This window comes from Bos javanicus, chromosome 3 (assembly GCF_032452875.1).
Source record: "Bos javanicus breed banteng chromosome 3, ARS-OSU_banteng_1.0, whole genome shotgun sequence".
Classification (NCBI taxonomy): domain Eukaryota; kingdom Metazoa; phylum Chordata; class Mammalia; order Artiodactyla; family Bovidae; genus Bos; species Bos javanicus.
The window spans coordinates 84,499,820-84,524,015 of NC_083870.1; the positions used below are offsets into that span (position 1 = coordinate 84,499,820).

Genomic DNA, 24,196 nt, shown 5'->3' on the forward strand with positions numbered 1-24,196 from the left:
CAAGAAATTCCAAGGGAGAGCAGCTCCTTTTGTCCAAATGTGTTTCAACTGGGTCCATGTGGTTAATCACCAATCACCCTGTTCTTTTCTCAGGCACTCACCCAGCCGGCCGGCGGTGGGCTGGGGGCGGGGGGCGGGGTGCATTTTGCCTCTTTAAGAGATTAAGGAGCCACTTGGTCTTACTGCTCTAACCTGTCCTCCTTGGGACCACATATTAACAGATAGCACTGCAGAAGGGCTCTCTTTAGAAGTTTGCTGCAGGGATGACAAATTAACCCAGCAGGGTGTCCCACACATCTATCTCAGTACAAATTATTAGTGTAATAGAGCTTTTAGTTATGCATTTATCTAGTAATTATTGAACGGTTACACAAAACCAAGCTGAGCAGCCACGGCCCTTTATGAGGCTCGCTCGGTGGGTGGCCTTACAGTTAATTTAGGGTACTTCTCCACTAAGCAGTTCACTTGCAGACAAATTAGCTAAACAGCCTTCTCCTTTAAATATTTTCCATGTCACAGTGAAACTCTTTACAATACAATAAAGGTACAGTTTTAATTACACGCTTCCTGACTTTTGTTTAGTTGTAGTTTTAAAACATTTGCTGGCACTGTTTTTTCCTTTGGCTGGGTAGTAATAGCTGGCTGTAAGTATCTGGCTAATGAATTTAATAATTTCCTGAACTGGGACTTAAAGGGCCTTTGCTAAAAAGCTGCTTTTCCTCTTTACCATCCAGTTCCTTCAAATCCCATCAATGAGGGTTCCCATTAGGCCCGGCACCGGCACTTGAGCTAACCTTGCCCAGTGTTCACAAGCCCTCTTATTCTCTTTTCAGTGCTCCTCATAGGTGGTACTTGTTAGGTCTGTGATGCCTGCATTTGAAAGTCAATTCTGGCAATTCTGATTGTCGAAAGACAACGTAATGTTTTCTCAAATGACATACTCCAATAATAAATAAACACTTTGCATCTGTTGGCAGATTATTTCAGCACCTTGTTAGCAACAGGTACTTAATTGCTTCTCATTTTCCTGAGATGATTCAATTGCACTAAACCAGGAGAGACAAATTAAATTCAGCTCCACTGAAAGGAGCACTAGTGTGTTCTACAACTAAGTTAAAAATATTTCCTAAGAGGCAAAGGAGTCTTTGATACAAGATATGATACAAGAAAGCTAAACGAACCAACTGCTTAGGTAGTGGGTGTATGCCAAGGAAGAATGCCAAGGTCATGAGAGCGATGGAGCACCAGGGACTTCTTCCTTCTTTAGGGTCCTTCATTTGGGCAGAAACGTTTATAATACCACAGCAAATATTCCATAAAAAGAGGATCAAATCATTCTGAGCTCAGCATTTCTCTTAATGTTCATGAAAATAGAAGCTCTGAATTAAAACTGAGTAAATGTATGGATGTGAGAGTTGAACCATAAAGAAGGCTGAGCATCAAAGAATTGATACTTTCAAATTGTGGTGCTGGAGAAGACTCTTCAAGAGTCTTCTGGGACAGCAGGTAGATCAAACCAGTCAATCCTAAAGGAAATCAGTCGTGAACATTCATTGGAAGGACTGTTGCTGAAGCCCAATACTTTGGCCACTTTCTGACTCACTGGAAAAGACCCTGATGCTGGGAAAGATTAAAGACAAACAGAGAAGGGGTCAGCAGAGGATGAGATGGTTAGATAGCATCACTGACTCAAAGGACAAGAATTTGAGCAAACTCAGGGACTGCCAGTGGAGGACAGAGGAGCCTGGCATGTTCGGTTTATAGGGTCACAGAGGATCAGTCAAGACAGTGGCTAAACAACAACAAGTGTATATCGAGCATTTATTCACTATGCTATGCAATCTCCCTAAATGCTGTGAAATACATACATTTCAATATGGTATTATTATCACATAAGGAGGATGGAAAGAACCACCTGTTATTTCCAAACTTTCAGTTTGCTGTCAATCAAACCTATGTGCTCATTCAACCTACTAAGTGCTTTGCTAACGCCAACCACGAGGATGGGAGATACAAAATCTCGGGAGGAAGAATAAAGACGTGGTCCCGTTCTAATGGCCCTGCCATCTAGTGATGACTGAGCCTTCCCACTATTCCTCTCCTTCCTTCCTTCTCTATTATTGTCTTTGAATCTCTGGTCTTCCAACCTTTCCTGGTGACCTCAACTTCCTGGAAAGTTATCTTATTCTCGTAATTCTCTGCAGTGTATTATCTTCAGCCAAACTGGGAGAGACTATTGACTTCATACCCTCACATGTCTCATCATTAAAGGCAAGATCCTTGATTGGGCCACGAGGATCCTGGATTTAGAGAGGTTCATAGAGCATGTAAGTGTCTGAACAGAAACTGGCAGGATTCTTTGAAAGCTGCACAATGTGTCTTATGGCTATTGTTTTAATACATACTGCGCATGTCTTCAAAATCAGGGCCATCTGCGCATGTCTTCAAAATCAGGGCAATCTCTAAAGCCCCTTCATGTGTGTGTGTGTATATATATATATATATATATGTTTTGACCCATAAAGAAGTGGGGCTTTGGCCATTTGCTCATGTTTTGTATGTCTGGATTCCTCAGTACTTAGTTGTCTAAAAGCACAATGGTTTGCTGTTGCTGCCTGCTTACCACCAGGAGGCACTCTCTTTGAGAGGAGGTAAGTCAGTGGGTAAGTCACACTGTTTGGACTGGCCCAGTGTCATCTGCCACGGTAGTTCTATCAGGTGGACCAGGATCTTGGCAGCACCCTGGGAGCACCCATCACAATAATACAAGGCTGGCTTTCTTGTCTGCCATCTACTAGGAAGTAAGCAAGTTGAGGCCAGAATCCAAGCTTTATTCCCTACAGTATTCAGCAAGTAGCAGAGCACCTTGTACCCTGTAAGTACTTGATAAATATTTGTGGAAAAGTTAACAGGCCCCTAGACAGTAATAGGAGTCTGCACACTAATTTCAATATTAAAAAAAAAGTCAAAGTGACCTCAAAAGCTATCTTTGAAATGACTTGCACCTAGCAGAAACCCTGCATTTACCAGTAGCAAGGATTCATGGGCTCATAAAAAAAGGTCAAATGATCTGTTTATGGCTGCTATTACAAAAAAAACTCAGTGTGATAATAAGAGTTGTATCATACTTATCGAAAGATCTAAATGGCTATGTCATGTCCTTGACTAATAAAAATTGTGAAAACAAACTGTTGAAATAAATGCAGTTGATTTCTCCCAGTAGTGGAGAAAAAGGTAGAAATAGGTTGAAAAGGCTTAGCACTGGAGGCTAGATTTCTAGTCTTGGCTCTGGCCAACTCAGATTTCGCATTTCTCTGAGTAACGGTAACTATGTTGTTGACTGCTAGCCAGAATATTTTTCTCCTATTTTCCTACTTATAAAACCCCAATTTTATACAGAGCAGCAATGTGCTCTGTCAAATACTTAGATTTTCCAGCCTCCCTTGCAGCTAGAGGTGATCAAGAGGCTTAGTTTTGATCATGCTGAGTAAGAGTCTATGAAAGGTGGCAAAATGACCTGGCAGGCACTTTTGGCTCTTGTCTGCTCCCTTCTTTAAAACGCTTGGAATGCAGATGCATGGCAGGAGGGCAGTGGCTACACTGTGACCATGAGGTCACAGCGTGAGATTGAGAACAATCCACTAGAGCATGGATAAGAGAAGAAATCTCAGTCCTTGACTGCACTCAGATGCCGCCATGACAGTTCTGAACCACATACTCGGTTTTCATTTTCTTATTTACTTATTTATGGCTGTGCTGGGTCTCTGCTGCTGTGAGGACTCTCTTCCTAGTTGTGGTGCGCGGGGGCTACTCTCTAGTTGCCGTGTGCAGGCTTCTCACTGCGGTGGCTTTTCTTGCTGCAGATCACTCACTCTAGGGCATGCAGGCTCAGTAGCTGTGGTTCCTGGGCTCTAGAGCAAGGCTCAGTAGTTGTGGCCCATAGACCTAGCTGTTTCAGGGCATGTGGGATCTTCCCAGACCAGGGATTGAACTCATGTCTCTTGCATTGGTAGGCAGATTCTTTACCACTGAGCCACCAGGGAAAACTCCATATGTTTGTTTTAGATTTCCAGTTACTTACAGCCAAACACATTCTTAAGGGATCCAGGAAAAGAATTAAACCAGAAGGCCCCAAGAGTACTTACTATTCTGAAATTCTATGGCTCTAGACGAAGCTCAATTGGTGCTTATTTGTCAATTACTCTCAACCCCTGCTTTACAACATGTATAGTGCAGGTTCCCGACTGCCTCTTGATCCCTAAAGCACAGAGTCGCTTGACCTTTGTGCTAAGCATTTAAATTAAGTATCATCTATTATCTCGCTTTTGGAAATAGCAAAGACTTAAAGGCAGAAACATAAGTTTTGAGAAGACAACTTTTAAGAAATTCTAAAATATCTCTGATGAGTACTCCAAATCATTCTCAAAAAGAGTTAGGCCCTTTTAAATCATCAGGTACACCTACAACTCTTAGAAAAGCAAAGGGAAGAAAAAAGAAAAATGATAATTTTTCTTCATTATCATGAAGAAGATGAACTGTCATGACTAAATACTTTACTATGGTTGAAATTTTAAGCACTGCTAAAAGAAAGTCTTCGAAAGCCCAATCTTTCTGTTTAAAGTGCACAGTAACTGTAGTAACGTATAATGGAAACTTAATCTCTTCCTCACTTAGTAGGGCATTCCACAGTCTTTAACTTCTTCACCTAATTTTAACTACGTAAGTGTTAGTTACTCAGTCGTATCTGACTCTTTGGACATTATGGACTGTAACACACCCGGCTTCTCTGTCCTAAAATTCTCTAGGCAAGAATCCTGGAGTAGGCAGCCATTCCCTTTTTCAGGGAATCTTTCCAATCTGGGATCAAACCTGAGCCTCCTACATCGCAGGCAGATTCTTTACCATCTGAGCCACCAGGTGAGGTGGCAAAGTGTTATCCCCCATGAGATGGCTAAACTGAGGTCACAATGTTAAATGATTTATGAAAGCCATAAACAATGACACCATCAGAGAGGGGGTTCATTTTAAGAAACCACATGCCCCTACCTTCACAAGGGAAATTGGAAAATTAGATTCCAATTTTAGATTAGAAGATTAGAATAACATCAACTAAGAAACACCATAGCTTTTAATAAACCTTACTACATAATCTTGCAAAAGCTTTCTTTGGATGAAAGGCCATGGTTCTTCCTCATCTTGGACATTCCTTATAAAGAAGGGCCATATCAACTATTGTCATATGTCACCCTTCCTCCTTCTGAAGCACTGAGAATCTGTCAGTTTCAGGGATGGGATGAATATCTCTTATGTACCTTTTATGCACATCTTGCATACTTTTTATTCATTCAGGTAAAATCTGAGCTCAAAACCCACGGTGTGAGAAACAATGAAGATATCAAAAGGTGTTTATTAGAGATCCTTCCTCACAGAGGTTTTGTTCTAGAGAAAGAACAAGACGTGTACGTGAACTGACAAAGTAAGACCAAGTTGGTGTAGGGAGTGTGAAGACGTGACGTGAGAGACTCCCAGAGTCTGCAGATTGAGAGATGATGGCAGCCTGGTTGGAGCTGAGCAGATTGCAGGTAGAAAGTGGTACCCGAATTGGTCTTGGGATGGGACCAGTGTGTCCAGTGTGTGGACAGGCAAAGGCAGGAAGACAGCATGATAGCATGAGACTTTCAAAGCCCTGATGAAAATGGGTGACTTAATTGTTTGCCTGACCTGATCATGCCCATGAGTAGATGATTTCATCTACTCCTAAGAAAATATAATTCTCTGAGGTTGAGATTAGATCCTCAATTTATAGATGAGGAACCCATCGCTCAGAGAAGCAAAGCTATGTGCCAGGTTCACACAGCTGGTAAAAGTGGTGGAAATGGGATTCAAACACCAGTCCATTCCACCTCCAACCCTAGCTTCTGTACTTACTCCCCTCGAGGCTCTGTGTTTCCTGCCTCAGCTTTGCAATCATCAAAGAGAGGTTTCCTGTGTAAAAGGTGGCCACCAAATTTCCAAACATAGCTAATTTTTGCAGTGAAAAATAGGACCATTGCTTGTTTTCAATGAATTTGGTGAATTCATTGAAATTTGAGGTGGATTTGCTGTTCTGTAGCTCTTTTAGCACCCCACTCCAGTACTCTTGGCCTGGAAAATCCCATGGATGGAGAAGCCTGGTAGGCTGCAGTCCATGGGGTCGCTGGGAGTCGGACACGACTGAGTGACTTCACTTTCACTTTTCACTTTCATGCATTGGAGAAGGAAACGGCAACCCACTCCAGTGTTCTTGCCTGGAGAATCCCAGGGACGGGGAAGCCTGGTGGGCTGCCGTCTATGGGGTCGCATAGAGTCGGACACGACTGAAGTGACTTAGCAGCAGCAGCAGCAGCTCTGTTAGCATACCACCTCAGGTCTGGGCACTGGGGTATATTACACAGCTACTGTCTACTGATTGGTGTTTGTCTAGTTGAGGTATTCCCATGAGGAATTTTAAGGAAGGCAGCAGAAGTCTTACAATCTAGGTGCTATCCAGAGGTGACTATACCATGTGACTCTGAATAAGACTACAGTTTACAGCCTCCCCAGTGCCCCAGGATCCTGATAAAGGACACACCTTTCTCTTCTTCCTGGCCTTTTTGAAGTCTGATCATCTATCTGGATTCTCTAATGATTTACCATTTCAGATTGTAGTAAGAGAAAGTGAAAGTGTTAGTCGCTCAGTTGTGTCTGTCTCTTTGCGACTCCATGGACTGTAGCCCGCCAGGTTCCTCTGTCCATGGGGTTCTCCAGGCAAGAATACTGGAATGGGCTTGCCATTTCCTTCTCCAGAGGATCTGCCTGACCCAGGGGTCGAGCCTGGGTCTCCTGCACTGTGGATGGATTCTTTACCATATGAGTCACCAGGGAAGCCAAGCCTCTCCTTCCAATAAAAAGAACATGTGAGGTTGAATTCTCCTTAATGTACATGCCACATTTATTCTACACTGGCTCCCTCTGCCAGACTCTCCTTTTTTAAATCCAGCCTTATCTTCCTAAAACATCAACTCTTAGTCCCAGATGTGATGTCATTCCAAGCATTAGCTTTCCAACCAGTTCACAGAAGGATAAGAGGGAATATGATACCTATAGTGAGTATGTTTTAAATAACAAGTGTCTAACCACCAACCTTTAAAAAGGTCTTAGCCCAACAGGGTCTTATGTTAAGCTATCTCAATTCTGTCATGCTGACCACAAAGATGCCGCTGAAGTATTTCATACCAACTACCCCACTTCCCTTCACCAGACCTCTAAGTTGGGCAGGATGTAATAAGAATGGGTTCCTGAGTAGATTTCCCAGAAAGGAGACCTGAGGATGCTGTGAACCATATTGAAGTCTGGTGAAAAAATTCTTTGGAATTCCATAATTGTTCCATAATTTTTAAATTGGGCATCTTTCTCTTTTCCTTATAAACAATTCCATGAGTATGAACAGAAGACCAAAACTCACAGTTCTGTAGAATAAGAAGGTCCCCTCTGATTCAACTCAGTGTGGATCATTTTAGCAAATGTGATTAACTGTTTAGCAAGAAGAAGCTCCCAATCATGGCACTTATGGGTAAGTGCTAGAATCATTTCTAGATCTATAGTTCTAAGGCAAGACATATAGAAAGCATTCAGTATTTACTGAATAAATGATAACATACGCACATTGCCTTATACCCCTCAGAGTCTCTACAAATATTGTTTTATTGTAGTTTCTGTGTAAGAATGTGACGTTGGGAGAAAAAAAAATTCCTTCAGCAGTACTGCTGCTGCTGCTGCTAAGTCGCTTCAGTCGTGTCCAACTCTGTGCGACCCCAGAGACGGCAGCCCACCAGGCTCCCCGTCCCTGGGATTCTCCAGGCAAGAACACTGGGGTGGGTTGCCATTTCCTTCTCCAATGCATGAAAGTGAAAAGTGAAAGTGAAGTTGCTCAGTCGTGTCCGACTCTTAGTGACCCCATGGACTGCAGCCCACCAGGCTCCTCTGTCCATGGGATTTTCCAGGCAAGAGTGCTGGAGTGGGGAGCCATTACTACTGTCCCCATTTTATTGGAGAGGACATTAAAAAATTCAAATGATAAGCAGAAATGGAAAGAGGCAACTTAAAAAACTACCCTGATTGCTGGCATTGCTGCTTCCTAATCCTGGTGTACCAGGAGTCTTTTCTTCGCTTGGAATGTCCTCTATTCATCTAAGTGACTTTAAAGATTTGACTTTGACAATATCTACCATTTGAAGGTTCTTTAGGTGATATAAAGTGAAAAGTGTGCATTCCACAACATATTCTAAATGCTTATTTTTCTGTACTGGACAATACGCTCTATGAGGACAGGAACCACTGAATACCCAGTGTCTGCCCAGTGACAAGCACTCAGTAAATCCTTGATTGATGATGAAGGAACCTCTACAGTTCACTCCAGAGTTTCCTACAGAAACCTCTGCTTTTAAGATCCATGTAGCACTTAGACCATGTCAGCCTGGTCATAAAAAGATGAGAAACATACAGGCCTTATCTCCCTGAGACCAAAAATCTTCTGACTAAATCTTCGTATCTCTTACCTCCCACCACAGTTTCAATGCTTAAGGAATGCTGACAACGAAAATAATATCATCACACTGCCCCATTCAAAGAGATTCATTCTGGGAGCACATAATTTCATTCAGATGCAAGGTTTTCAAATTGGGGGGAGGGTAATGCACGTATTTTTCACTCTTACACACAAGTGAAATAATTAGAACACTTAAAGTTCCATCAATGATCACAAGATCTTTAAAGATGGGGCAAGTGAGCTTTCATAATTGTGGATAGACACTGCTTCATATAATAGTCAAAACACTTATTTTCTTCAAAGTGATTTCTACACATGTACATTGGCCAGCCCTCTAAACTGCTATATTTCCCTGAGATGTACACAGAGTATTCATAAAGGGATTCAGATTTGTGGGACTCACATTGAGATTAATGCAAGAAATACCAGTTTCTCCAGGCGTATGTCAAAGTAGACAAGAGACCATAACTTTCTAGGATGTTTTATGATAGCAGCTGGTAGATCACAAACTTACCTAAACAAAAATCTGATGGAAGAAAGCAAACGTGGTTATAATTATTCATACTCCTACTGTGGGAGTTTCATAAACAAACTAATAAATATTTTCATCTTGCAACAAGATCAAGTTAAGTGATTTGCTGACATTCTCTTGAGGTTTAAAGCTTGTCTTTAATGTGAAATACAAATCATATTTCTTGTGGACACATTTTAATAATAAACTTAAAAGCACACGAGACAAAAATAATGAAAACATTGCAATGAAAACCAGACAAACTATCTACCACTTCAAAAGGAGTGAATGAAGATGGCTCGTCAACACGGTGATGCAAATAACCTGAATGCAAAATGCCACATACTGAAATCAGGTTTCAAGAAAGGGGGTGAGAGAATGAAAATAAACTCACCTAACACACACATACACACAAACACACACACAGGCACACACAAGTGCCCCTCTCATACAATTTCTAAGATAAGGAAGTGTTAGTTGCTCATTAGCATCCAACTCTTTGTGACCCCATGGACTGTAGCCACAAGGTCCCTCTGTCCATGGACTTCTCCAGGCAAGAACACTGGAGTGGGTAGCCACTCCCTTCTCCAGAGGGTCTTCCCAACTCAGGGATCTCCCAGACAGCAGGCAGACCCTTTACCATCTGAGCCACCAGGAAAGCCCTTAAGACAGATTTGATTTTGGTTAATTCAAACTACCTCCCACCTCTTTGCAACATCCCACCAGCAAAGAAAGAGGTAAGGATCAGGGTTTGATACCAAATCCCTTGGGTCCCTACAATTCCAAAGCAGTCCCCGAGGATAAGAAACTGGAACACTCACTTCCTTCAGAACTACTCTGGGGGAGTCCTCGTTGTCTCTCATTTTACTACTCTCGTTCCAAGGTCATGAACTAAGCACAATCAAGGGTGCAGGCGGAGCAGCTCACCTCTGGGTCCTGTAATGACGGGTCGGTGATGCTGTGTGAATGCCGTTCCCAGGGAGGAGGTCTGTGAAGGGGAGGGGCTGCTGAAACCAGACTTCTCCGACTTCTTCAGTGTGGTTGGAGATGGCATTCCTGGCAGGAAGGATGAATGGATAAGCACACTTAAGTCACGGAACACAGCTTATGCAACCTACAAGATCAAACTTAAAAGAATTAAAAAAAGAAATCTACCTGCGAATGGAAAAGTTATTTTGAATTGGTTTGAATTTGTCATAGAAACAAACAGGTAACGGAAGGGTCCCCTGATGTCAGCAGATAGTTGATTTTAACTTACTCTCCTAAATCACAGCCCATCTGAGGGCTTCTGATCTCTAATTATGGAACACCACTTTCCCAGTGCTTCCTGAAAGTTGTCATCTGGGCCAGAGGCCTCTGGGACCATTCATAGAGACGGCTATAGCAGCATATGAGGATTCGTATGCAATCATTTCATCTGCCCGTTACTTTACTTCAGTGCCAAGGCACATTTTATACAATTTAGCTGTTTTAACATTTAAATAACCCTCAACAATGGTAACTCAGTTGTTCACCCAGTGAATAATTTATAGTGGAAAAAAAGAAAAGGTAAAAATTAAACAATAAAAATTAAATGGTTAAAGATGTCATAGCCAATGCAAATAATATTGTAAAAGAATAATGACAATGGAAAGGTATTTAATGACACAGGATAAAGACATAGCAAGCCATTACAAAATGGGATATTACACTGTGATGCCATTTTAAAATGTATTTCTATGTACAGAGAAAGAACTGCAAAGAAATATGCATACACTATAATAGCAGTTCTCTTTGCATGTTGGATTTGAGTGATTATCCCTGCTTTTTTCTGCTTGTTTTTTTTCCTATGATGAACATATATTACTTTATTTTAAGAATATATAATAAAAGTTTGTTTTTAAAAATAGTATTTGTACTATAGTCTAAGCTTTTCATAGCATTTCCAGCATAGCAAATGCTCTAGGAAGAAAATCAGGCAAAAATCATCCCCTGTAATTACTGCATGTGTGACGTTCTCAGCAACCACACTGACACACACAGCTAGAGGCATCTATCAGTTTGGTAGGGTGCCGATTAAAACCATGAAAACTTGCATGTAAAAATAAAGGAAATGATTCCTAGTCTCCACATCACAGGACAAATTTGGGCTCTTTTAACTTTGCAGTACAAAATTGGTCTGATTTCATGTCAAAGAACCAAATCTCATTTCACTTATATATTTATATGTATTATGCTCTGTCTATGGCCAGAGAATTATTTGGATGACCTGGAAAAGTAAATAATAAAAATAATAATGATACTAGCATGTAACTGTTATCAAGTAGTTGCTAAGTATCATTACTATTCTAAGCGCTTTGTAAGTATAGATCTGTTCAGAAACTTAGCTAGTTTGGCCTATGTCTAAACATGTCCTTATTTCTGACCACAGATTTCCTTAATGAGATTCTACAAGACAACCTTCAAGTGTCACTACAGATTCTGTAAGAACAGAGACCAGGCCTGCTTTGCCTGCTTCTATTTTCAGGCTATCTGACAAACAGTCTAGAACATACCAAGTGGCCTGAAAAGATATGTCAACTATTAACACTTTTACAGTTCTCAGCTTTATCTGCGGCTTTACTAAGAGATGCCTGGACAGAGCCAGACTTGGGGTTTTAACCCCAGGAAAGAAACAAACTGCAAATTGTAAGTAAATCTGCATAGACAGACAAGGACAACATGAAGTGGCGTGTGATTTTCACACAAACTAGACAAATCAGGATCAGATCCCTTCTAGATCAATATCTATGTGACTTGAATTAGAAACAAGTCACTAAGTGACTTTAGCTGTATTTGTTTGCTCACTGAATCAGTAACCAAAGTCATGTCATGCCAATGTCCTAACATCATTAGGATGAATTGAGATTTTGGGTTAACGTTCACTGCAAGTAACCTAACCTAAGGTATCGTCATGAGAAGAGATTTCAAATTTAAAAATAAAAAGGAAGGAATACAAAGCTCCAAATGTAAACAAATCTCCCAATTCATTCAAACTTCTGTGCAAACACATTTTAAGGCTTCCAACCAGTCCACTGATTTAAACTCAGCCAAATGCCTGAACTATGTGTCATAGAGCAGAAATAGAATAGAAAATGAAAATGTCAAAACTTTTAAGATGGCAGGATTTTTTTCAGATGATGGAATTGATGAAATGCAGTATCTGAACTAATCTTATTAAAGAAAGCAAATGGTTCGACTCAAGGAAAAGCTGTCATTTCTTTGAAAAGTTCATGTTTTCCAACCCATGCCATTCTAAATAGGGCAGAAACGCTGACATGCTTTAAACACACCAGTTCCACTCTTAAAAGGGGGAGGGAAATTATATTTAGATGATACACATCAAGATGATGAAGGTGGTAAATGGATTCAAAATGATCAAAATTCAAATCCTCTTTAAAAGGGTTAAACTGAGAAGAAATACTGTGTGTACGTGAAGAACAAGCCAAACTCTGTATAATCTTCTAAATTTATCACAGCCAAGTAATATGAACCCCGAGACTGTCATGAATCTCAAAATTACTTTATGTTTTCAATTTTTAAAGACTCATATTGAGCACTTTTCCTTATTATATACTTTAATATTTTCTCCATATGCATAATGTATGTTTTGGTTAATTTGCTCTGTATACTTAATTGACCAAATGAAGTTTCAAAATGCTAGTCAACTGATTTCTGTTTAAAGCTAGACAACATTAATCCTAGTTTTTCTTTCTGAAATCAAATTTGGTTTCTGTATGTTATGTTAAAAATAAACTCCTTGTTAAAATTTCTTTTACCAAATAGCTATACAACTGTTATACAATTACTGCACAGATGAATGACTGATTAGCTTTCTCTTAATGAGTCAAAACTTTCATTTCAATATATTTTTTAGAAGTATCAGATTTTTTAAAAAAGATGATGATGTAATGCTACACATTTCTCTGGAACAAACAAAATATTACTTCAAAGTTCTTTTTGATGTATAAAAATAAAGAAGTCTAGCTGGATTTAGAAAAGGCAGAGGAACCAGAGATCAAATTGCCAACATCCACTGGATCATCAAAAAAGCAAGAGAGTTCCAGAAAAACATCTATTTCTACATTATTGACTATGCCAAAGCCTTTGACTGTGTGGATCACAATAAACTGTGGAAAATTCTGAAAGAGATGGGAATATCAGACCACCTGATCTGCTTCTTGAGAAATTTGTATGCAGGTCAGGAAGCAACAGTTAGAACTGGACATGGAACAACAGACTGGTTCCAGATAGGAAAAGGAGCACGTCAAAGCTGTATATTGCCACCCTGCTTATTTAACTTATATGCAGAGTACATCATGAGAAACGCTGGGCTGGAAGAAGCACAAGCTGGAATCAAGATTGCCAGGAGAAATATCAATAACCTCAGATATGCAGATGACACCACCCTTATGGCAGAAAGTGAAGAAGAACTAAAGAGCCTCTTGATGAAAGTGAAAGAGGAGAGTGAAAAAGTTGGCTTAAAGCTCAACATTCAGAAAACGAAGATCATGGCATGCGGTCCCATCACTTCATGGCAAATAGATGGGGAATCAGTGGAAACATTGGCTGACTTTAATTTGGGAAGCTCCAAAATCACTGCAGATGGTGACTGCAGCCATGAAATTAAAAGAAGCTTACTGCTTGGAAGGAAAGTTATGACCAACTTAGACAGCATATTAAAAAGCAGAGACATTACTTTGTTAACAAAGGTCCATCTAGTCAAGGCTATGGTTTTTCCAGTAGTCATATATGGATGTGAGAGTTGGACTATAAAGAAAGCTGAGCGCCGAAGAATTGATGCTTTTGAAGTGTGGTGTTGGAGAAGACTCTTGAGAGTCCCTTGGACTGCAAGGAGATCCAACCAGTCCATCCTAAAGAATATCAGTCCTGGGTGTTCATTGGTAGGACTGATGTTGAAGCTGAAACTCCGATACTTTGGCCACCTCATGCGAAGAACTGGTTCATTGGAAAAGACCCTGATGCTGGGAAAGATTGAGGGCAGGAGGAAATGGGGATGACAGAGGATGAGATGGTTGGATGGCATCACCGACTCAATGGACATGGGTTTGGGTGGACTCCAGGAGTTGGTGATGGACAGGGAGGCCTGGTGTGCTGCAGTTCATGGGGTCGCAAAGAGTCGGACATGACTGAGCGACTGAACTGAACTGAGCCTGACTTTATCAGGTGAGTCCTTCAAAAGAAGGATTAGAAGTCAGAGAGAGTCTCCTGCTTACTTTGAAAAAATAAGCTGCCACATGGTAAAAACGACCTGTGAGAAGGCCACATGGCAAGGAACTGTAGGGACCTCGAGGGGCTAAGTAGGGCTGTGACTGACAGAGGGCTTTAAGGAAGCTAGAACCTTAGTCTTAAAGCTGCAAGGAATAGAATTCTGCCAAATCATGTGTTGGGATTGATGTATATAAAATACTAGGTGTAAAAAATAGATAGCAAATGGAAACCTGTTATAAAGCACATGAAGCTCAGCTCAGGGCTCTGTGATGACCTAGAGAGGGTGGAATGGGCAGTGTGGGTGGGAAGTTCAAGAGGGAGGGATCTACGTATACATATGGCTGGTTCACTTCATTGCACAGCAGAAACTAACACAACATTGCAAAGCAATTAAAAAGAAAAAAATACTTTCTCCCCCCCACACCCATCCCGGAGAAAACCCTAAGCGAAAGGACTTTGGCCTGGACAAAATTTTGATTGTAGTCTTGTGAGTCCCTGAGTAAAGGAACCAGCTAAGCAGCGTTCAGACTCTTGACCCATGGAAACTGTGAGATAATAAATGTGTGATGCTTTAAGCTAAACGTGGTAATTTGTTACACAGCATTAGCAGACGAACATGATATTAATATATAAGATATTAAAATATAACAAGTTGACCCTAGTAATATGTAATTAAAGATGCCTGGTGCTAAGTCATTTCAGTCGTGTCCGACTCTTTGCGACCTCATGGACTGTAGCCAGCCGGGCCCCTCTGTCTGTGGGACTCTCCAGTCAAGAATACTGGAGGTTTCCATGCCCTCCTCCAGGGGATCTTCCGACCCAGGGATTGAACCCACATGTCTTACATCTTCTGCATTGGCAAGTGGGTTCTTTAACACTAGCACCACCTGGGAAGCCCATTAAAGAAGCTTACTATGCACTAACTAATCTCTAGAAATCTAGAATTTTTCAATATTTTTAATGTCTGTTCTAGTAATGAGGTTTTCCATTAGCCTACGCTCACCCAGAGAAAATGGTTAAGACATCTTCTTAGGAAAGAGGCTTAAAGTTATTTCTAGTGGTGTAAGCACTTTGGAGAATTTCTATTTTCTCCTGATTATTTCAGGAAATAACAATAATAAAATGTGATCAAATGATATGAAGAAACTCAAAATAATTCTGGAGGTCTCTTATAACAAATCAAGAATTTTGGGGGGCGGTAACTTTTTGCTGCAACCTGAAATAAAAAAAGAATATACAGGAGAAAAATCATAATCAATATTAACTCCCCCCTCTCCTGAGTCATGAGATTACCACACACTTTGACCAAGAATTTTATAGTGACAAGAAGCAAATACTACAGGAATGAGAAGAAAGTATAATAATGCTGTTCTTTGCTTGAGAAAGCTTCTAAAATGAGATATTTTTGAGTCAAGGAGCTACAACATTAGTGGGAAAGGGGGAAGAAAGAGATCACAATAACCTATAATTATTCCACTGACCATAGAACACCATGCTAGATTTTTAAAAGGAGGCAAAAAGTCCGGGTTAGTGCTTAATTTGTTAGAGTACTTAGTCAAAAATCCAACTGTCCTGTGAAACTTATCCCTGTTTAATGTTGTTCCAGACAGCAGGACCTTATCTTGTCTGTCGCTGGAGTTTGGGTGATGTAGTTCCAGTTGTCAGAAAAGATTTAACTGGTATATGTTTCTTTCTTCAAAGTATTAAAGTTGAGAACAGAAAAGTTAGGGGACTTCCCTAGAGGTCCAGTAGTTAAGATTTCGTGGTCCTCCTGTAGGGGACAAGGGTTTGACCCCTGATCAGGGAACTAAATCCTACATGCCACATGGCCCGGCCAAAAAAAAAAAAAAGGAAAGAAAGGTTAGTTTTAATACTGTTCATTTAGACTCACAATCTGTTTGGGAGAAGCTCTGGAAACTGACAAACTCTGCACTTTCATTTTAAAATCCAACATATAAGCTGGTTAGAGAGGACCACTAAATGCTGCTTAAGTTCGGTTGTTCATGTTTGACTTCAGACATTCTCCTGTTTGCTATCATGATCGAATTCCCAACAACCCATCTTTACTGCTTTACCACAACAACTATTATACTAAATCTAAAGCCTATTAGAAGCCTTCATCCACCGAGGAGCCTCAAGAGAGCTACAAGGTAGCTAAAAAGATGCCATCAAATTCCTACATATTGATCATTTCCAAAAATCAGGCTGAGAATAATAAAAGCCACAAATGACAGAGTCCTGCTATGTACCCTGTACTTACAAATCCTTACGTCTGTGTCTCAGAATGGTAGGTATTATTATCCTACCTACCTCTAACGTAGTGTCACAGAAAGTAGGGATCAAGGATATCAAGCAACTTGCTCAAGACCATACAGCCATTCTTTTCTGTACACCTGTAACTAGCACATCACTGTTAATCAATCACACTGCAATATAAAATAAAAATTAAAAGATACAGCCATTAAGTGATCATTCTGACCCAGGTCTCTCAGGTTCTGAAGCTTGTATTGTTTTGTTAAATATCATACTCCCTCCTGTAGTTTCCCTTGTACACTGTAAAAACAGTGTCCTATTTAAGGCAACAAAATACAGTTGAACTTTCTGATATCCAAAGAAAAGTGATTATCAACTGCAAAAGAATATGCAAAATATTAAAATGACTCTGAAGTACAGTACTAAGAATCATCTTGTCTTATATACCAGAGGTTTTACTTGGCCTTAGTAGGAATCAGTTAGGATTTTATTAAACATCCTGAATATATTACCAGTAATTCTAACACAGAACCTCCAAAAGAAAAATATCACACAGACTTAGAAGTCTTCTAACAGATAATAGATGTTAAGTTCTAAAACAGCAAATATATACACATTAATATATACAACAGGCCTCTTCCCTATTCAACACCTTGTTTTCTCAATAGCCTCCTGCAGACATTAGCAGAAAGGATCACAATTCTTCTTTTAAGAGTCATTGATAAACTCCAAGCCTAGTCTATATGATAATGCAGAAATGCCTCACTTAATCAAAAGTATGTGGCTAACACACACAATTATTTAAAATTCAGTAAGTCTTGACATCAAAGGAGACCTCTGAGCTACTAACATTGGTGTCAAAGCAGGTAACTAAGTAGAGGCATTTCACTCATAAGAAGTGCAGTTTTACAGAAACTAAGAGAAGTATTTCAAGAAGACAGTTGTGACGGAGTGAGGTGAGTGCTGTTGAGAGGTCAAGCATAGTGAGAATAAACGAGCTCTGTGAGAGTGAGGAGCATGGAAGATGGGTTAGAATGGCCTGCAAAAATCAACAGGAAGGGAAGAAGCAGGACAATCGGTATAGTCAATTCTCATGAAGTTAGTTTGTAAAGGGAAGCAGACAATTAGGGTAGTAGCTTTAGGAAGAACGGGGGAAGCAGTGGGAGACAGTAAAGCATGCTGGCCTACTGATGGAAGTGTCCAGCAGATGGGCAGAAGGCCGTGGCTTGGTGGGAGGATAACTGAGCGAGCGAAGTCCCAGAAAGGGTGAGAGGCCACAAGATTAGTACGTGGAGGAGCGAGCCAGGATTTGGACTGAGCTAGCCAAAGCCCTTCCTCCCTTCAGTATACTATTTCACCCAGGTGCCCACTTCTGAACAAAGTTCCCATTACTGCTACACACCAATCACAGGCTGGTTTAAAAGAGAGCTTATTAATGGTACGCAAACATTTTTCTCCAGCCTAAATAACATGCTAACTGCCGTCCTGACTGTTGTCTCTACATTTGGGTCTTCAGATTCCCTTCTACCTCCAGGTCTCAGTGTGGGGAATGGATACACCAGTCACGGCCGTCAGACTAATGTTGTCGGCATAAACTGCAGTGCCATTTCTCAAGCACAAAACAAAAGCTGAGGACCAGCACTCTATCTCGCAAGTCACCTACCACCAGCAGATTTACGCCCAGACGCTCAGCTTCTAGATGCAGAGCACTGTCCCAGTCTCTAGCCCCCACAAGCAAGAACAGAACCATTATAGGGCCATTTCAGCTAGACTTTATATGAGATCATCTCCAAGGGTGATGCTAAATAAAGACTGTGATTGGATAGATTAATCCCACAGTCAAAGGACCATCCTGTTTTGTGGCTATCAACACATGCTGTGTGATAGGAGTTAGTTCAAGATACTGTATTCACCCTAGATTTGTGTCCTAATGGTAAAACCCATTAGGGTTCATTCTAAAGTAATTTAGTATGATTAACACACTCAACAATACAAAAAGGTAAAACATTCAGACTATTTTGACTTTTAACCTTTTTCAGTGAATAAAAATGTTTTAAAATCATTTTTATGATGGAGAGAATAAAATGAAAGTTAATATAGTTTCTGAGGTGTATCCTCATTGTTCTATATGCAACCATTTAAAATGAGCTAAAAGGACCCCCCCCCCAAAGAATTATCACATCATAAAGAAGTTCAGGTAATTTAAAAGTCTTGGACACAAATGATTTCTTCAATTTAGAAAAAAATGGGAGAATGGAGTACAAAATTATATGGATAATTCAGGAGAAAAGAAATGATGAGTTCGCTAATGTATTCCAAATGTTCACTTGTTAAGTGAAAATTTACAGCCAGAGAGAGTGAAGGATACACACAAGGAAACTGCTAAGTCACTTCAGTTGTGTCCGACTCTGTGTGACCCCATAGACGGCAGCCCACCAGGCTCCCCGTCCCTGGGATTCTTCAGGCAAGAACACTGGAGTGGGTTGCCATTTCCTTCTCCAATGCATGAAACTGAAAAATGAAAGTGAAGTCGCTCAGTCGTGTCCGACTCTTAGCGACCCCATGAACTGTAGCCTACCAGGCTCTTCCATCCATGGGATTCTCTAGGCAAGAGTACTGGAGTGGGATGCCATTGCCTTCTCCGCACCATACAAAAAAAAAATCTGGTTCCTAAGCCAACAATAAAGTCTCATGACTTCTGAGATTTCCTTTCCTTTCAGGGTAAATACAGACACCCCACTGTCAGGATGCTGTTGTTGTTTGGTTGCTCCGTCATGTCCGACTCCTTGTAACCCCATGGACTGCATCACGCCAGGCTGCCCCGTCCTTCACTATCTCTCAGAGTTTGCTCAAACTCATGTTCATTAAGTCAATGATGCCATCCAACCATCTCATCCTCTGTCGCCACCTTCTCCTGCCCTCAATCTTTCCCAGCATCAGGGTCTTTTTCAATGAGTCAGCTATTGCATTTCATATACTTACAAGTTGGAGATTCCCTACCCATCCTATCTTCTCCCTAACCATCTCACCCTCTCCCATGTATTCAGGGCAGGATTGATTTTGGCTCAACACAGCACTCACACACATTCACAGAGGACTGAGAATGAAAAAGAAATTACTGAGAAAACTAAACTATTTTCTTTGCATGAAAAAATAGTACAATATAGCATAATGTTTTATTCATTCTGCCTAGATACCCAGATGAAAAGTAAAAAACTCAATCATACATATGTTTGGTTTATATCTGCTCTGTCCAATATGGTAGCTACTAGCCACATGTGGTTACTTAAATTTAAATTAATTAAAATTAAATGAATTAAAAACTTCAGTGGCTCAGCACAGCCACATTTCAAGTGCTCAATGGCCTTATTTGGCTAGCTGTTACAGTATTGGACAGTGCAGAGTTAGAACATGTTGCATCACTGCACACAGTTCCATTCGACAGCTTTGGTCTATATGCCACCAAATAATCTTTTAGATTTTTGGTCCTGCTGTAGAACAGCAGATAAATCTTACTTTATTATATTTTATCAGCATGTTTAACCCTCTTTTAAATTGTAAAAGCAAAGCACATGCACTATACATGAGTTGCATAAAGGGAAATAAAAAAACCCAAACAAATGCCTTTTCCTCTTTATCTTCAACAAGCTGAGGGTAAGCCAGTGCTCAAACTTGGTAAATAACCTTTTAGAGACTTTTCTCCACTCACAATATTCATTTAGATGATGTGGAGTTAAGTGTTTATCAAAATATGTTCACTCTGTCAGTTAAAACACGATTGAAAGCTTGGATTTTAAGGTGCCTGCTGGTAGAATTTAATTTGTAAGAGATGCACAGTCTGTGACATTCCCTGCTTGGGATATGCCTACACTGGGAATCTATTAAGTCCTAATGTTCCTTGGTTACAAGCAGAGTACCCATCATTTTACTTAAAATCTGAAAACTGATGTGAACATTTCATAAGGGAAAAAAGAAATATAATTTTAGGTCTCTTCAAATTGCTTGAACTGTGAAATCAAGTAATGAACGCTAGAAAAGGTTCTGTCAGCTAGAATCTCAGCTTAGTGTAGTCAGCATTTTCTTGCTAAACCTTATTATGGCAAAGCATTTGATTTTTCATCTCTGCACTCTGTTCATCTCCACAAATAAACTACTTTGACCTCCACCTGTTATGTTACTTAGTGAAATCTGCCTGCCATCCTTCAATAACCCTATTCTTTGCCTTCAAAGGCCTTTGAGTCGTCGAGAAAGTGGGGAGGTAGAGCTGGGCAATGAACTGAGTGGATAGCACTTTGTAACCATGGGGTAGTTCATAGCTCAGGACACAAGCCACAGGGCAAAAGGAAATGGATTTTTTTTTTTAAAGCTATGCCTGGGGATGCTGGAAGGGGGCAATACATTTAATCATTTTAACATTAAAAATTTTCACAGAAACATGCTCTCTTTTGAGCTCTTATTTAAGGCAGAAAACTGGCTTCCTCCTCATAAGAAGACCTCTCTCTAAAAGAGTCATACCTTCATTTCAGAGAGATAAGCCAACAGGTCATTTCAAAGCTTAAAAATACTTAAGCAGGTTTATGATTCTGACAGTTGGCAAAACAAAATGAACTGCTAACCTCAAATGCAGCTTTGTGGATACAAAAGGCCCAGATCATTGTTAAAAACTACTAAAACAAACAAAAACATAAAATCAAAAGGAAATAGCTGCGTACAACGACACGAGCCGTTTTCAGAAGCAAAACGACATATCAGAAGAGAGGATTCTGTGTAAAGTTGCACTTCTGATGAATGCTACATTCAACAGACAAGATGGTGTCTGTCTAATTACACTGAACACTTATCAGAGTGGGATTAGCAGGATGTTTCTGCTCACTGTCATTCTTTGTGACAACGTAATGATAGATCCGTTTACTTAGGAGTGCAATTATTAAAAACCGTGCTGTTTTCTTAACTGTCTTCATATCTTGGAAATATTTTATTAAAAATTACTTATCTGAATAAAGGGTAAATGCTTGGCAAAGCTTTTCCTATCAATTAAGTAAATGAGTAAGTTCCATTCAGTCACAGTCTTTGTTGAGCATCTTATGCGAGTTTGCGGAAACTTGATCACTATAACAATTTTATACTGGAGTTAATGATTCACCCTTTTTTCGCCTTGTCTTATTTGTCCAAATCCTGAAGTTCGGTTTTCACTGAAACTAAAAACTGCTCATGGCCGACATTTTCTCTGGAGTCATGATTTAGCACTTCTCCTTCATATTCACACCTTTTTTTGGAACCCCACACAAGAATCCAATTTTATACAGACAACTCTCCATGGGCCAATCAGAATGGGATGCTAGCAAGATACCATCTTCTGCATCTTTTTCTACTTGAATAATTCACTTTATCCAGTGCCTATTAGGAAAAGGTCTTCATGCACGATAAAACCAAGAAAGCAAACCACACTGGACTCTACAAGTAGGCTGGCTACCTCCCAAGCCAAAGGACTATTTCCATACGTATTTAAACAGACAAACCTAGGTTCCTCTCTCTCTCTCTCTTTTTTTTGATTCCAGTTACCAACCCTCAAATAATAACTGTTGCCAACTGAATGTGAAAAACAACCAAATATATGTACTGAGGGTAAGTTGCTGAACCTCTCCCACAGGGAGAGTTTATTTCTCAGGCTTTGTTCAACTTAAGACAACTATCAATTAGTCCAAGTGGAAGATAATGACATTTATAACAACTTTTCTCTGCAAAAGTCTCCAAATGTGTGGCTAGGATAGAAATTTATGTGACCCAATATAATAATTATGTGTTATAAAGATTTTTTTTTAAACTAAAGGCATGTTAAGGCTTCAATGCCAATGGACAAACTCATAAAAATATCAAGCACATCAAAAGGAGAAAAATGACCAGTTAAGTCTTTTGAGGATACAATTTCATTTCTAAAGGAAAAAAGAAATCACCCACTGGCAAAAAGAAGTCTTAAAATTAGAAGCAGGTGTCTTTGCTATGAAGTGATAAATATCAAAGAATAGCTGGCCCTGAAAAGTATTCTTATGCATCCCTTATTACTTTTAATCTTCACACGTGTATTTTGACATTAGAACATGAAGTGCTGCTTATGCAAGTACCTAAAGTGTGTTAAAACATGAGGGACACTGCACAGCCATTTTGATAAACTGTCTCTTCGCTCAGGTTCATGAAATGGCTGAAAGGCAGACTGCGGATTCTAATGGGCCTTAAGTCACAAGTAATCATGATATCCTAGAATGCATTCATCTTGGAAGCTCATCACAGTGAAGTGATTTCGGGGTCGACAACTAACACTGCAGAATCATCTGGTGCTGCAGAGGACACTTCAGATTAGAAATGGATATTGGGTTGCCATTCCTTGAAAGTCTAATGACTTGAGTGTGTTTCTAAGGATGCAAATGAAAAAACCTTCACCTCTCCTTAGATACAAAGTGGAAAATCCCTAGAGGTTGGCATGTTCCTTCCAAATGAAGCACAATGAGATGTTTCGAACACATTAAAATGTGGAGGGTCATGTGAATGGGCATTTGCAGCTGTCTCTGGAGCCTGTCTCCATTGTGGCTGGGGGTGCTGGATCACAGCACAGAGTCCCCCACTCCAAACAGACCCAGAGAACAGGGAACCAAAGTAACCCAGGATTTAAAAATCCAAACGTTTCAGAGTGGGGGTTTAATTGTTGCAAAAGGGAGATCAGTAATACTTTGAAGAGGCATGCTGAATAACTGTATTTATTCAGTTATTCTATCGGGGTTTAATATTTCATCAAATTAAAGAGATGCTTTGAAATGAAATGATTTTTTTTTATTTTTACTTCTGAAGTTTTCTCCTGTCCCAGAGACATACTCTGTGACTCAGTACAGGAGAGAACACTCTCCACTTTTAGTACCTACTGATTTACTACGTCAGTGTGAGCGTTTCTTATCATCTTCAAGGATGTAACTCACCCATCATCTCCAAAAGGGTGCCATGTCTTCGATTAACTGATGAGCTTATGATGTGCTTGAAATCCATGGATAGATAGAGTTGGATAAATAGGCACTATTGTAATTCTCTGCTGAGCAGGAAAGCTACTGGGATGCGCACCATTGCATCAGAAACTGCTGGGCTGCGTGGGGCAGAAAAGTTCCTGACTCCTGAGACCTGTGTATGCCTGGACTTTTCTTTCTTTTTGCTCCCATCCCCATAGAGAGCCTCAAACTCAGTACTACACACCAATTTTGTTAAAAACACTGGTGGCCAGAAGAGAGAGAAACTTTTCCCCATATAAACTGACAATATTACACTTGGTTATTTAACATTTAAATAGAATCATCAGTGTGTAGGCCTGTGAGAGGGAAGTTAAGTCTGCAAATAGTATTATTAGTGATCTGTACTTATTATTATTAGTGATATGTGCATATACGTACAGATATGTAAGTGCTCAAAAATGGACTGCAGCCTATCAGGCTCCTCTGTCCACGGAATTCTCCAGGCAAGAATACTGGAGTGGGTAGCCATTCCCTTCTCCAGGGGATCTTCCTAACTCAGGAATCAAACCTGGTCTCCTGCATTGCAGGCAGATTGTTTACTGCTTAAGCCACTAGGGAAGCCCC

General features: G+C 40.2%; 1 protein-coding gene across 7 annotated transcripts in view; it reads right to left on the reverse strand.

Moving 5' to 3' along the window:
- Positions 1 to 24,196, reverse strand: part of NFIA (nuclear factor I A) — a 427,927-nt gene that overhangs the window by 82,148 nt on the left and 321,583 nt on the right. For all 7 annotated transcript variants that reach the window (XM_061411778.1, XM_061411773.1, XM_061411779.1 and 4 more), the window contains one exon: positions 10,005 to 10,133. In XM_061411778.1, coding sequence (XP_061267762.1) covers positions 10,005 to 10,133 — 129 coding nt within the window. The remainder of the gene's footprint in view (positions 1 to 10,004; positions 10,134 to 24,196) is intronic.